The following is a 14,757-nucleotide window of genomic DNA, read 5'->3' as shown; positions in this document are numbered from 1 at the left end:
TTTATGGGGTACCCCAGAAACTTTTACTTGGTGCAATACACCAAACTCAGTCCAAGTTCTGCTTTGTGTTTTTTATTATTTTTCAAATTATTATTATTAGTGGTCGACCAGATTGTGGGATAAGAGGGGAACAATTTATCCAATTCCCACCACCAGTGTTCCATATCCCATCCCTCCGCTGGAAGCTTCCTTGTTCTTTATCCCTCTGGGAGGATGGACCCAGAGAAGAAGGTGGAACGTCTGGCTTCTGTCATTGCTTCTCCACTGAACATGGGCATTAACAGGTCGATCCACACCCCCAGCCTTCTCTACCTTTCCTGAAGCTTCTTTCAATGCGATAGGGGACAGATTTGAACCTGGGTGTTGCACTTGACAAAGTAGTTACACTACCCAGGCAAACTATTTGGAGAGGGAGGAAGAGAGCCAGAGCGCCTCTCTGGCACATGCAATGCCAGGGATTGGACAGCTTCACTCAGCAGACAAGGGGCGACAGGCTGGCTGGTGGGGACGCTATGCAGTGTTCATTTAGTGGCACCATTTCCTGTTGCTGGCGAGGACAAGAATGAGGCATAGTCGCCCTTGAGACCAGGTGCTGAGCTCAGACTCAATGCTGGGTCCCTGGGAGCAGGTGGCTTTGTTTTTCTGCTCCTGGCAGGATAGAGGACCCTAAGGGTGAGAGCATCCCCCCACTAGCATGTGGGCTGCTAGTGCTCCCCCAGCCCAGCTCCCCACCCCCGCCCCCAGCTGGAGCAGCTGACTTCACAGCCACACTGGAGGTTTGGACAAGAAACCTGATCTGCTTTTTGTATATGTTAGCTGGATCCACTTTCTTTTTTTTTTTTTTTTTTTTTTTTAGCTGGATCCACTTTCATAGCTGTCCCCCCACCCCCTTCTCGAAGGCCACCCCTGACAGCTAGGGAGACTAAACCCACCACACTGTCAGGTTCAAACCTGGACTCTGCCACCACATGAAAAGATAATATAGACTGTATTGTGCTGTACTTTTTGTGTTGTATTTTTTAGCTTTTTAAAAATAACTTATTTGATGGGGGCCGGGCGAAAGCAAAGCGCAAAGAATGGCATAAGGAGCCAGGGGCTCAACCCCTGCATCACAGGCAGTGAAGCAGGTCTGCAGGTGTCTCTCTTTCTCTCCCCATTTCTGTCTTCCCCTCCTCTTTCCATTTCTCTCTGTCCTATCCAACAAGGACGACAGCTATAACTGTGATAACAACAACAAGGGCAACAAAATGGGAAAAATGGCCTCCAGGAACAATGGATTCATAGTGCAGGCACCGAGCCCCAACAATAACCCTGAAGGCGAAAAAATAAAATAAAAATTTAACAACAAAATAAAAACTTATTTGAGAGAACAGAGAGAAAACGAGTGGAGAGACACTTGCAGCTCTGCTTCACCACTGTGAAGCTTTCCCCCTGTAGGTAGGGACCTGGGACTTGAACTTAGGTCCTTGTGCAGAGTTATTGCTGAGTCTCCATTCCTGCTCTGTGAATCCACTGCTCCCAGTGGCCATTTTTTTCCTAGTTTTTTTTTTTCTTCCCATTTTTATTTAACAGGATAGAGAGAAATTAAGAGGGTGGGGAGACAAAAGGGGAGAGAGAGAAAGATACCTGCAGACCTACCTCACCGCTCATGAAGTCTTCCCCCTGCAGGTGGAGAGCAGGCGTTTGAACCCGGGTCCTTGTGCATGATGATATATGTGCTTAACCAGGTGCACCGCTGCCTAGCCCCCCAATTAACTTCCTTATTAACGACAGAGAACCAAGTATCACTCGGGCATATGTGGTGCTGTAGGTCCAGTGTTCCTTGAATTTCCTTCTTCAAAGACAGAGAAAGAGGGAGAAACACCACAATATTACAGGACTCTCCTGGAGCTTCCCCTGGTGCTGATGCTATGCATGGTATTCCCATGTGGCACAGGCAGTTAGCATCATCCAATACTAGGGCAGCAGTGCCTGGACTGAAGTGAGGACCAAGTAGAGTTTTGCTGCCAGGCAGCTGGATATGAATTCTTCCCTAGTTTACCCAGGATCCTAAGCTTGAATATTGGAGCACAAGTTACCATAGAGACTGGCGTGGGCTAGAGAGATCACTCACAGGGTTGGGCTAGCTTGAGGCCCAGGTTCCAACTCTAGTATCATGTTGGGCAAATTCCAGTGTGTGGTCTTTCCCTCTGACATATCTCTCTCTCTCTGTGTGTGTGTGTGTGTCTCTCTCTCTCTCTCCCCACCCCTGTTTCTCTTTTCTATAGGAAAAGCCCACAGTGGTAAAGAAAGCCCCAGCAATAGGAATTGATTTATTTCACCACAGCACTGCTCAGCTCTGGCTGATGGTACCTGGGATTGAACCTGGGACTTCACAGTCTCAAGCCTGAGTCTTTTTACAGAACTATTATGTATGCTGTCTCTGGCAGCTAAGGTATTTTTTCTTTGATTTGAAGAGGACAGAGAGAAATTGAGAGGGGAGGGAAGAGATAGGAAGAGAGAAGACACACCATTAACCATGCTTCACCACTTGTGATGCTTTCCCCCTGCAAGTGGGGGCTCTGGGACTTGAACCCTGGTCCTTGTACATGGTAACTCATGTGTGCTCAATCTGGTGCACCAGCACCCAGCCCTGTGGGGGATTTTTGTTTGTTTGCTTTGAAAGAAGCCAGGTCTCAGGGTTCCTGCATGCAAGGCCTGCATTCTACCCGCTGAACCACCTCCCTGGCCCTGGGCTCAAGAGGTCTGCCTGGCCTCCTTCACCTTCTTGTAGATGCCTGGGAGAACCAAGTTGGGGAGGGGGGGTGTCTCAGAGGCTGGCACCAGGCCAGCAGGGACGGAGAGCCCAAGGAGGATCCACTGTTCCAATCTGATTTTATTGAAAAGGAAACATACAAAAATCATGTACAAAAAAAATTAACCAAACATGTACAGAAAATTCATTCCGGTATCTACAGCAGCGCATATACAGTATTTTACAGACTGGGCCATCCCTCCCCGCTCCCAGACTCCTCCCTCCTTCCGAGATGAGATTCCCCCCTCCCTGACCCCCTCGCCTTCCCCCTTAGCCCTTGCCCCCCCCCCGGGGGGAGGGGTACTAAAGCTGAGGGAGGCTTCCGCCAAAGTTATCCCACCCCCCAGAATCAATGCCAGTGGTCACACGTGCTCTCTCTAAAACCTATGCCATGGGGTCCATGGGGGCGGGGGTGGTCGCGGGCAGAACACAGGATTCACAGTCTGGGCCCCTCCAGGACACCCCCAGATGAAGGTGACGCCCGCCACCCGCAGGCCGGCTCAGGGAAAATGGGGTGGGGGTGGGGGAGGGGGGCGCTGGGCCGGGGCAGCCCGCCGAAGCACCCCCCAATCTCTGGCTCCAGGAGGCTAGTGGTCACGTTTGGCTCATTTGCTCTTCACGGGCCCCCTCCCCACGAGGAGGGGGGGAAGCACCAGGGGCCTGCGGGCCCAAAGGGAAGGAGCACCGGGAGGGGGGCTCCGCGCCCCCCAGGGTCCCCCCCCTGCAGCTGGAAGGGGCAGCCAGCACCAGCAGCCTTTCCTGAGACGGTGGCGGGCGGGCGGCAGAGGCGGTGGCGGCTCAGTCCCCACCCCCTGGATGACCGCCAAAGCTGGCAGTCTGTCTGTCAGCCCTCTCTCCAACCCCGACCAAGAGGCCGGGGGACCCCAGGAGTCCGCATCTCCCAACAGTGCGCCCCCGCTGGGCCGGCGCTGCCCCAGGGACAGGCCAGGGCTGGTAGTCCAGTATGCTACATGGTGCAGAAAAAGGCCCCCGCGCGGGCCAGGGCGTCAGCAGGTGGGGGGGGTCCTGCCCCCCAAGTCCCCAACGTCCCTTGGGCGGGTGCAGGCACCTAATTGGGCTCCATTTCTGGGGCGCCGCGGCCCCTGGGTAATGGCAGGAGTCCCATCATGAGATTGTACAGCACCCTCCAGGGCGAGGGGCGGTGTCGCTGCTCCTCTTGCCTCTGGAGGAGAGAGAAAGAGAGAGAGAGAGAGAAGGGAAAGTCAGATTGAGAGGGCAGCAAGGAGCCAGGAGTCCCAGCCCCCCCCCCCCCACCAGCGTGCTGGGCAGGGCCAGTAACTGATGATGATGATGACAGACGATTCATTGCAGAACCAGGGCCTGGAGCGCAGTTCCCAGGCTGACTTTTTCCATTCCTTTTATTGCGTGTGTGTGTGTGTGTGTGTGTGTGTGTGTGTGTGTGTGTGTTTGGGGGGTGGGGGCATGCCGGCACCACTCCATCCCTGCAGCTTCCCCTGGTGAAGCTCTTGGTGCTGGCATGGGGGGGGGGGGTGGCGTGGGCCAGCAGGGTGAGGTCAAACCCAGATGTATTGGGTGAATTCTCTCCTGTTGCTATTATTTGTTTATTTAAGTGTTTGTTTTTCTGAGACACAGCCGTTAGGCAGTGAGATACAAAGACACCACTCAGTTTTGGTACGAGGGATTTATTGATTTTATTATTACCAGTGATTTATTTATCTATTATTATTATTATTATTGCCTCCAGGGTTATTGTCGGTGCCTGCACCACGAATCCACTGCTCCTGGAGACCATTTTTCCCCTTTTGTTGCCCTTGTTGTTTTATCATTGTGGTTATTATTGTTGTTGTTGCTGTCATTGGATAGGACAGAGAGAAATGGAGAGAGGAGGGGAAGACAGAGAGGGAGAGAAAGACAGACACCTGCAGACCTGCCTCACCGCCTGTGAAGCGACTCCCCTGCAGGTGGGGAGTTGGAGGCTCCAACAGGGATCCTTATGCTGGTCCTTGCGCTTCTTTTTCTTTCTTTCTTTCTTTCTTTCTTTCTTTCTTTCTTTCTTTCTTTCTTTCTTTCTTTTTTAACCAGAGTACTCCTCAGCTCTGGCTATGTTGATGCTGAGGACTGAACCTGGGACTCTGGAACTTCAAGCATGAAGTTCTCTTTGCATAACCATTATGCTGTCTCCCCCCACACACCCTATTTATTTGTTTGTTTATTTACCAGAGCACTCCTCAACTCTGGCTAAGGGTGGTGCTGGGAATTGAACCTGGGACCTTTGGTGTGTCGAGGATGAAAATCTTTTTACAGAACCATCATGCTATCTCCCAAGCCTGGTGCCAGGGATTGAACCTGGGAACTTTGAGGCCTCAGGAATGAGAGTTTATGCTCTAACGTATTGCACTATCACCCCAGCCTCTAAAAATAAAATTAAAGTGTCTGTTTATCACTAGTGCTGCTCAGCTCTGGTTTATGGGTGGGACCAGGGATTAAAACTGGACCTCAGAGCCTCAGGTATGAAAGCCTATTGTGTTGCCAATGGTGCTATTTCCCTGCCCCTAAACTATTTACTTTAAAATATTTATTTATTTTCACAGAACACTGCTCAACTCTGGCTTTTGGTGGTGCTGGGGATTGATCTTTTTGCATAACCATTTTGCTATCTCCCTTGCATTAAGTATTTATTCACAAGGGAACCAGAGCTTCAAGCTGGCATAGGTGCTGCCAGGAATCAAACTCAGGCCCCTCACCACTGCAAGTGCTGTGCACTACCCACTGAGCTCAGACCCCAAAACTGCAGACTCAGCAGTATCTGCTCACTGGGAGCAGGTCCCAGCCCCTATTCCCACCTAGGCCAATATCTCCACAGTTTGGCCATCCTCATCCTCCACTAAGCACCCTAGAACGGTTGTCCACAGAGGATGGAACCAAGGCCAGGAGCCATGAGCACAGAGTGAGTGCTTGTGCCTGTGAGCTGTGGTCTCCTGTCTAGAGGACATTCACCCAGCTGGAATCCCCCAGGGCTGAGGCCTGAGGGCCCCTCCCTAAAAGAATATCAAGCCAGGCAGCTGAGAGTCAACAGGGGATTCTAGAACAACCTATTTCTAGTCTAGATCTCCGCTTTCCTGGTGAACACCTGAGGACAGTTCACTATCTTGGCCAAGGCTACACACAAAGGGTATGTCCAGACCACGTTGGGTTTGGTGTGACCTCAGGGGAACCCCTGTCCTCTCTCTGTGTCCTCTCTCCAGGGCCCTTCGACGTATTGAGAAAGAGGGAATGGAGGAAGCTGCACACAAGGAAATAGCCCCAGCCCTGAGGCAGTTCAGTGGGTAGAGCCCAGTCCAGTTCAGTGGGTATGATCCCCAGTACCACATATGCCAAAACAAGTGCTATGACTTGCCTGCCCCACCTCCCCTCCCCGCAACCCCCTTATAAAGTCAATAGAGAAATCTTAAAAAAAAAACTGTTTCTGTGGTGCAGTGGAAAAAACATAATAGACTCTCAAGCATGATGTCCTGACTTTGATCCCTGGCACTGCATCAGCCAGAGTGATTGATGCTCTAGTTCTCTCTCCAGTAAATAAATATCTTACGTATTTAAAATTTTTTTTTTATTTATTTACTTTTGCCTGAACTATAAATGTATTGCTCCTGGTGGCCATTTTTTTCATTTTTATTGGATAGGACAGAGAGAAATTGAGAGGGGAGAGGGAAATAGAGAGGGAGAGAGAAAGATAAGACACCTGCAGACCTGCTTCACTGCTGTTGAAGCACACTTCTTGCAGGTGGGGAGCGGGGTTCGAACCAGATCCTTATATGGCTCTTTGCACTTTGTATTATGTGTAAGCCACCCGGCCCTCTATATTATTTTTAATTTTATTATATTTATTTATTTTGGATAGAGACAGAGAAACTAAGAGGGATGGGGAAGATAAGGAAAAAGAAAGAGGGGGGAGGGTAGATAGCATAATGGTTATATGGTTATGCAAACAGACTCATGCCTGAGGCTCCAAAAAAGTCCCAGGCTCAACCCCCTGCATGACCATAAGCCAGAGCTGAGCAGTCCTCTGGTTAAAAAAAAAAAAAAAGAAAAAAGGAAGAGAAACAGAGGCACCTGCAAACCTGTTCCACTGTTTATGAAACTTCCCTCCTGCAGGTGGGGACCAAGGGCTTGAATTGGGATCCTTGTGCACTGCAACGTGCTCGCTCTACCAGGTGCACCACTGCCTAAGTAGAACCTGAACTGGAATTGGCTTATTGCACCAAAGTAAAAGACTCTGGGGTGGGTGGTGGTAGGGGGAGAGTACAGGTCCAAAAAGGATGACAGAGGACCTAGTGGGAATTGTATTGTTATATGAGAAACTGGGAAATGTTATGCATGTACAAACTATTGTATTTACTGTCGACTGTAAAACATTAATTCCCTAATAAGGAAATTTAAAAAAAAAAAAAGGGAGTCGGGCTGCAGCACAGCAGGTTAAGCACACATGGCGCAAAGCGCAAGGACCGGCATAAGGATCCCGGTTCGAGTTCCCGGCTCCCAACCTTCAGGGGAGTCACTTCACAGGCCATGAAGCAGGTCTGCAGGTGTCTCTCTTTCTCTCCCTCTCTCTGTCTTCTCCTCCTCTCTCCATTTCTCTCTGTCCTATCCAACAAAGACATCAACAACAACAATAATAACTACAACAATAAAACAAGGGCAACAAAAGGAAATAAATAAATATTAAAAAAAGAAGGTGGGAGGTTGGGCGGTGGCGCAGCGGGTTAAACGCACGTGGCGCAAAGCGCAAGGACGGGCGTTAAGGATCCCGGTTTGAGCCCCCGGCTCCCCACCTGCAGGGGAGTCACTTCACAGGCGGTGAAGCAGGTCTGCAGGTGTCTATCTTTCTCTCCTACTCTCTGTCTTCCCCTCCTCTCTCCATTTCTCTCTGTCCTATCCAACAACGAACAACATCAACAATGGTAATAATAATAACCTCAACGAAGCTACAACAACAAGGGCAACAAAAGGGGGAAAAATGGCCTCCAGGAGCGGTGGATTCATGGTGCAGGCACCGAACCCAGCAATAACCCTGGAGGGAAAAAAAAGAAGAAGGTGGTCCCAGGAGGTGGCACAGTGGACAAAATGTTGGTCTCTCAAGCATGAGGTCCTGAGTTTAGTCCCTGGCAGCACATGTACCAGAGTGATGTTTGGTTCTTTCTCTCTCTCCTATCCCTCTCATTAATAAATAAATAAAATATTAAAAGAAAAAAAAAAGGCAGTGTTTCCCTGGGGGTCGGGCGGTAGCGCATCGGGTTAAACTCACCTAGGGCAAAGCACAAGGACCGGATTAAGGATCCCGGTTTGAGCCCCTGGCTCCCCATCTGCAGGGGGGGCTCGCTTCACAAGCGGTGAAGCAGGTCTGCAGGTGTCTTTCACTCCCTCTGTCTCCCCCATCTCTCTCCCATTCTCTGTCCTATCCAAGAAGAACAACATCAGTGGCAACAATAACAGTAACGGCAACAAAATGGGGGAAAAAAGGCCTCCAGGAGCAGTGGATTTGTAGTGCAGGCACCGAGCCCCTGCAATAACCCTGGAGGCGGGAGGTGGCAGTAGCGCAGCGGATTAAGCTCAGGCGGAGCAAAGCGCAAAGACCAGCAAAAGGATCCCAGTTGGAGACCCGGCTCCCCACCTGCAAGGGAGTCGTTTCACAAGTGGTGAAGCAGGCCTACAGGTGTCTATCTTTCTCTCCCCCTCTCTGTCTCCCATCCCCTCCTCTTCTCTTCATTTCTCTCCTATCCAACGACAAGAATAATTACAACAATAAAACAAGGACAACAAAAGGGAATAAATAAATAAATATTTTAAATAAATAAAATAACCTTAGAGGCAAAAAAAAAGTGTTTCCCAGGGCCAAGTGGTGGTGCACCTGATTAAGTGCACACATGAGAGAAACTGCACCATGACACTTATGTGGATCCAACAGAATTCTAGGTAGTAACCTGCCAAAAGACAGCTCCACCTTTATGCATTTCTCCCCAACACAACACCGAGGAGGAGGTGAAGTTTGGCGAGGAATACACTAATATACTTCTTGTGCGTTTATGCCACAAATGTCCCGCAATCCTGAGCATTGCCTGTGGTCTGATAAATATGCAGGAGAAGAAGAAAAAAGAAAAAAATACATATATATATATAAAACACCTGCAGAGCAATGAATGGAGGGTTTCCTTTGGAAGGGGGTGGAGGCGGGCAAAAGGGTTAGCGAGGGAAGCCAGGGGCATGACAACATCCGGTGTTTGTTGTGCTCTGAGCGAGCGAGGAATGCGGGTGCAGCAAGCAAGCACACTGGACAGGGCTGGGAGCTGGGTGTTGGTTGTTCCTAGGGCTCGAATGGGGGTTCCTAGGGGAAGCTGGGGGCGTGGTCTCACTGATGGGCGTGGTCCAGTGAGGCCCCGCCCAAAGCACCGGGAGCTCAGGCAGGTGGGAGGGGCGGGCGCGGCGCGGCGCCGCTGCTGACTCACCGGCTATAAATAGCCCACGATATATGAGCAGCTCCGCCGAGCGCCGCCCTCAGTCCCCGAGGTCGCGGGCCGGACGCGCCGTAGTCGCCCTCCGCCGGCCTGGCCCGCGCCCAGACCGTGCCAACCGCGCCGCGGCCCCCGCAGAGGAGAAGCCGCGGCCGCCCCCGCCGCCCCGGCCCCACCTGCCTGTCCCCGGCGCGACCCCGCCGCGCGGGGCAGCAGCTGCGGCACATCTGGCGGGGCGGCTCCGGCCCCCTCCCCGGCGGGAAGTCCCACCTGCCGCCCGGCCCACCATCCCCCCCCCCCCCGCACTCACCCGCCGCTCATACAGCGCGTTGAGGTCGTCGGCCATCCGCCGCAGCTGAGCCCCTATTTCCCGGGCCCACTGCTCCTCCTCCCCCCGGACCCCCGGAGCCGCCTGGGTGGGGCCGCCCGCCAGGGCCCCCGGCGCGCTGGGCACCGGCGACACCAGGTGCTGCTCGACGGGCGAGAGCGAGGGCTGCGGTCCTGCGGAGAGCCATGGGGAGGGCGTGGTCAGCACCCCGCTCCCCGCTCCCCACCCCAGGCTCCGGGCACCTCGAGGTGTCCTCGGGCGGGCGAGCGGCCGCGCGGGGGCTGGAAGCAGGGCCTGCTTCTCCCAGGCCCGGCCAGAAGATGTCTTCCCTCCGCGCTTTATTTCTAGGGGATCCCAAACCTCTCAGCTGCCACTGCCTCTAACCGGAAGAAGGCAGAAAGCAGCCTGAGGAAGGCCTCCCTGTGGGGCCACCTTATCTAGAAGGTCACCCCACGACTCGATTTAGTCTGCAAGTCCTTCCTCTTATCCGACCCCAATGCCCCTCGGTTCCCCCCGCGGGACCCACTTCTGCCAGCTCCATGGGACAGATGGGGAAGCTGAGGCCCAAGGTCACGCAGGGATAGGCGACCCCACCTTGGCCCAGAGTCTCAGGCCTCAGGTCACAGTGAAGATGTGGCAGAGGCCTGGACCCGGGGTGGCTGCTGGATCCGGGGCAGGGTGCCCAGACTATGCCCCTTCCCACCCCGCCCACCCCCCTTCCCACCAGGTGCGAGCCTGAAGGGTCCCTGTGGCCGCCAACCTGGGTCTCAGTTTCCACACCTGTGACTCTGGACTGGCAATCGGTCCCCTAGCTGCGAGGGAAATTTCCCCATCTCCCACCTCCCTGGGATGGGAATAGGGGGCCACGGGGTGGGGGTGGGGGAGTAATGGTGGAGTGGTAAGAGTAGGCACTGTCACCTTGCTCCTCCCCCGCCCCCCAGGGTGCTGGCTGGGACATGGCTGGCCAGGCACCGGAGAGTTAACAGCCCGTCAGGCAGGGGACCTTTAACCCTTCCCTCACCAGGATTCCCCCCCTTTTCCCAGCACAACCGCCCCTCCCCCTCTGCTTCCTCCTAGAGACAGTGGGGCGATGCAGATAAAGGCGAAAGGCCAGCCCCCAGTCCTGGGGAGGTTGACAGTCCTCCCACTGGGCCCACCAACTGCAGTGGGGGAGGGGGGTGTAAGGGGAAAGAGGGGGAGAGCCAGACGAGGGGGAGGGGCTGGGAAACAGCTGTTGCCCCAGGCCGGAAGGGGCGGTGGGCTGCAGCTGGGGGACTGCAGTCAGATTCCAGGAGGGACTTCCCACCCGGCCTCCCACCTCCTACTCCGTCTTCCTGCTTCTTGCAACAAAGACCACACTGGCCACACCCTCCCGGTGGCCCGGCCGGCCACCTCCCCCCACTCGCTCCCACTACTCCAGCGTCTCGGGGTACAGCCCCCCTGGCGCCCCCTCCTTCTCCAGCTCCTCCGCCCCGCCCCACCTTTTCCCTCCTCCATGCGGGGCGGCCACTCACCGTCGGGGCGCGGGCTTCGGGGCCGGCTGCGGGGACCCCCAGGCCAGCGGGGGCCCCCCAGGGTGGCGGCGGTGACCGCGGGCGGGGCGGTGGGCGCGCAGAGGTAGGCTGCGGGCAGCAGGGCGGGGGTGGCGGGGGCTGTGGGCAGGCCGGGCTCGCAGAGGCCACAGGACACGGTCGAGGGCACCAGGCGGCTGAGGGGGAAGGGGGGCGGGCCGTCGCGGGCCAAGCCCTCTACGGGCTCCGGGGAGCTGCCCTCCTGGCGTGCGCGGGCCATGGCGCTCCCGGAGGCCTGCGGGACAGGACAGATGGCTGCGTCAGCGCCAAGAGTCGGGGGTCACCAGGGCCTCCCCTCCCCCAGAAATACAGAACCCCGGGTGGCCCCACACTGCACACACAGTTATGAGCCCACGTGGGGCCCAGGAAGGTCACCCAACACCTCCACCCGGGACCTAGATGAAGGGGACAGTGAGGGATTCCCCCCCCAGGACACACACCCAGGCAGGGACTGGCCCAGGGTGCTAGAACAGCCTCCTCCTCCCTCGCCCCCTTGAGGGGGTGGTGGTGGGGAACAGGGAGACCAAGGCAGCTCTCTCAGCAAGTTCAAGGGCTCTGCACAGGTCCCAGGAGGAGCTGTGTCACATGTGAGGGTTACCAGCCCCCCAAACGGAGACCCAACAAACTGGGACTTGGGGTTCACTTTTGGAATAGTGGCACATGGACATCAACTAGGCTGCCTGCACAACTGCACTCATGCTGTTTCTAGGGATAAGAGGGTGCGCGCGCGTGTGTGTGTGTGTGTGCGTGTGTGTGTGTGTGTGTGTGTGTGTGTGTAGGAACCTATTCGGACCCAGCCAGCTCACTGGCCCCATTCAGGACAGACACAGACACACAACCCAACACATACATCCAGCTCTGTATACACACAAAGCATGCTGGCTGACACAGTCCAGCCCCTCCCCCCACATACACACAAACTCGAGGAGTCGCACAGTGACCCACTGTCACCACATCCACAAGGACTGCCACACTTCTCAACACACATCCCTCCTTTCCCTCCCCCCACCCCAACATAAGAAATGAGCCTTCCCTTCTGCACCTTGGGAGACACACACGGATACAGACAGATATCCTGGACACACAGAGACCAACCAGAGCAATACACACCCACTTGCCCCCAAGAATCTCCAACTCTCAGCCCCCCAGGACACAGGTAAAGCAGACTCAACAACAGCCAATGAGTCCCCCCCACAGCTGTTTTTCCTCCCCCCAACCCAACCCCAAAACACCACCCCTACTGTCAACCGCCCCCAAAGACACGCACACTCCACTGCTCTCATCCCTCAGCCCTGCATCAGCAGCAAGCACACACCTCACCCACAGGAAAAAAAAAAAAAAAAAAGCTGGTCTCACGTGACTGACATAAACACTACACACAGGCAGCCCACATGACACACATGAGCCAGCCTATCACAGAGACAAGCCCCTCAGACCCAATACATGCACGTACACACACACTAGGCTGAGAGCAACACCCACCCGCCCAGCAACGCTATCCAGACCCCACAGATCCCCCCCACTCCCGGTGGTCCTAATTCCCAGACTCTGAAGCCAGACACACAAGCCAAACACAGCCGGAGATAGCCCCCCCCACCAAGGCGCACACACTCTGCAGAAGTCATACACAGACACCTGGACAGAAAACAGAGGGGCATGCAGCAGGCACAACACAAAACGCATCGCTGACACACACATGCCCTGGAGACACACACAATCACAGTGTCTCCCCCACCCCCATAACACACACACAAGCAAGTCAACAGCCAGACCAGCTCACTGTAGCAACACACTACGACTACACACTCTGGAGCAAGCAGGCGACACAGACCTCCCAGACAGTATGTGTACACAATCACACACACACACACACACACACACACACACACACACACACACACACGCAGGTGCACCCGCCCCTCCAGCACAGGCGAACATAGGACACGGTCCCCACCAGCATCGCTCCCCCATTTGCCAACCCACATGAGAGGGGACTCACGCTCGCACCCCGACCAGCCGCAGCCCCGCACTCCCCGGGACTGTCACCGCCACTCCCCGCGGAGCCCGGTGCAAACTCGGAGCCAGACACCCGCACACACCCAGGCGAGACACCTGCAAGATCCGCCACCCCGCACAGGCGCGCTCCCACGGCGGGCCCAGCCGCCACCTCCGCTGTCACCGCCCCCCGCCCCGCCGCCGCCACGTGCGCCCGCCCCGCCCGCCAGCCGAGCGCGGGGCCAATAACCGGCTGTTGCTGGGGCGCAGCCCCCGCCCGCGGGAGCCCCAGACTCTGGGCCCCGCCAGCCGCCCCGCAACCCCTCTCGGCGGGCGCGCGCCCGGGGTGTGGCCGCCCCTCCGCGTTGGGCACCCCACCACCACCCCTCGGACTTGGGGTGCCGGTGCAGTCCGGGTCGCCTCTCTTCCCCAGGGCCGCACTGGCCGCCAGGGGGCGCTGCCGAGCCCGCACCCCATTGTTTGTAAACAAACCCGCCAGACCGCTGAGGCACCTGCGCTCCCGGACCCCCCCCACGGTCTGTGCTCCTCCCCCCACCCAGTCACCCCCACCCCACCCAGCTCAAGTCCCTTGGGGGAGGAGAATGGAAAGGGAAAGCAGGGTGTGAGGATGCAAATACGCCTCCGCGCTTCTTCCATTAGACTCCCGCCACCTCCTCCAGGGAGCCCACCTGGCTTGGCCGATCGCCGGCGGCGTTGAAGACTCCAGAGGGCGCGCACTCACCCCGGGGGCATGAACACGCCGGAGGAGGAGGAGAAGACGGGTCGATGGGGTATGTGTGTGGGGGGCGGTCCGCTTCCTTCAGGAGGGTGCGCCCGCCGAGCGCCTCTCCCTTCGGTGGTGGCGGCGGCCGGAGCTACCTAACGAGCGCGGTGGAAGCGGCGGCTCCCGGTGCTGCTCCCGCCGCTGCTTGGGGCGCGTCCGCGTTCTGACCGCCGCTGTTGCTGCTGCTGCTGCTGCTGCTTTCGTGGCCGCCGCCGCCAGGCGCCCGCTCGCATGTGCCGCCGGCGGCTCCCGGGAGCGCTCGGCCCCGCCCCGCCCCGCCCCGCCCCGCCCGCCGCTCCGGGCCCCGCCCCCGGGACGCCCCACCCCGCCCGCCCGCCCGCCCGCCGCTGCGAACAAGTCGGGACTTGCAGACGCGCCCGGCACCGCCCACCTCCGCGGGGGGATTTCCCTGCAGCCGGGCGGGGTGGCCGGCCCAGGAGCTGACACACTGACACACTGACTGGGACCCGCGGACACTCCCCGGCCCGCCCCGAGCTCGCCTTGCCTGCCGGGGTACACTGCGGAGCCCCGCACCCCAACTCAGTGCACAGGCTGTCACTGCCCCCCAGTACCCCGGCTGATAGTGTGACGGTGACAATGACAGGGACAGAGACACACTCAGGTGCGCACACAACCCCCTCCCCAATGCTGGACGCACGTGGGCCCACAAACTCCACAGGACCTGACCCACACACTAACCAGGGCCCACCCTCCTTTCCAGGGGTCCACACTCAACAGGTACCCACACAAAACACAGGCCCTGGGAAGTGGGATGAAGCATTAGGCTTACTTTCTTT

At 56.5% G+C, this 14,757-nt stretch overlaps 1 protein-coding gene across 6 annotated transcripts; it reads right to left on the bottom strand.

Moving 5' to 3' along the window:
• Positions 1-2,857: 2,857 nt before the first annotated feature.
• Positions 2,858-14,246, bottom strand: BBC3 (BCL2 binding component 3). Of its 6 annotated transcripts, none has more exons than XM_060176834.1 (4): positions 13,919-14,246; positions 11,125-11,416; positions 9,593-9,783; positions 2,858-3,977 (listed from the first exon to the last, which is right to left on the bottom strand). In XM_060176834.1, the coding sequence occupies exons 2-4, from the start codon at positions 11,399-11,401 to the stop codon at positions 3,864-3,866; spliced, it is 582 nt and encodes a 193-aa protein (XP_060032817.1). In that variant the 5' UTR covers positions 11,402-11,416; positions 13,919-14,246; the 3' UTR covers positions 2,858-3,863. The 6 variants fall into 6 exon arrangements, with proteins under 6 accessions (XP_060032817.1, XP_060032811.1, XP_060032840.1 ...); XM_060176828.1 differs by having other exon boundaries at positions 13,866-14,245; XM_060176857.1 differs by lacking the exon at positions 13,919-14,246 and adding an exon at positions 13,281-13,415.
• Between the last annotated feature and the right edge of the window lie 511 nt (positions 14,247-14,757).

The sequence above is a fragment of the Erinaceus europaeus genome, chromosome 2 (assembly GCF_950295315.1).
Source record: "Erinaceus europaeus chromosome 2, mEriEur2.1, whole genome shotgun sequence".
NCBI lineage: Eukaryota > Metazoa > Chordata > Mammalia > Eulipotyphla > Erinaceidae > Erinaceus > Erinaceus europaeus.
Note: the sequence above shows the minus strand (reverse complement) of the source record. Positions and strands in the feature narration are given on the sequence as shown.

Excerpts from the sequence above, each read along its gene's own strand:
- BBC3 (XM_060176834.1), bottom strand. The coding sequence starts at position 11,401 with ATGGCCCGCGCACGCCAGGAGGGCAGCTCCCCGGAGCCCGTAGAGGGC. Across the intron at positions 9,784-11,124 it reads CCGAAGCCCGCGCCCCGACG|GACCGCAGCCCTCGCTCTCG; the intron begins GTGAGTGGCCGC and ends GGCTCTCCGCAG. Across the intron at positions 3,978-9,592 it reads ACGCGCTGTATGAGCGGCGG|AGGCAAGAGGAGCAGCGACA; the intron begins GTGAGTGCGGGG and ends TCTCTCCTCCAG.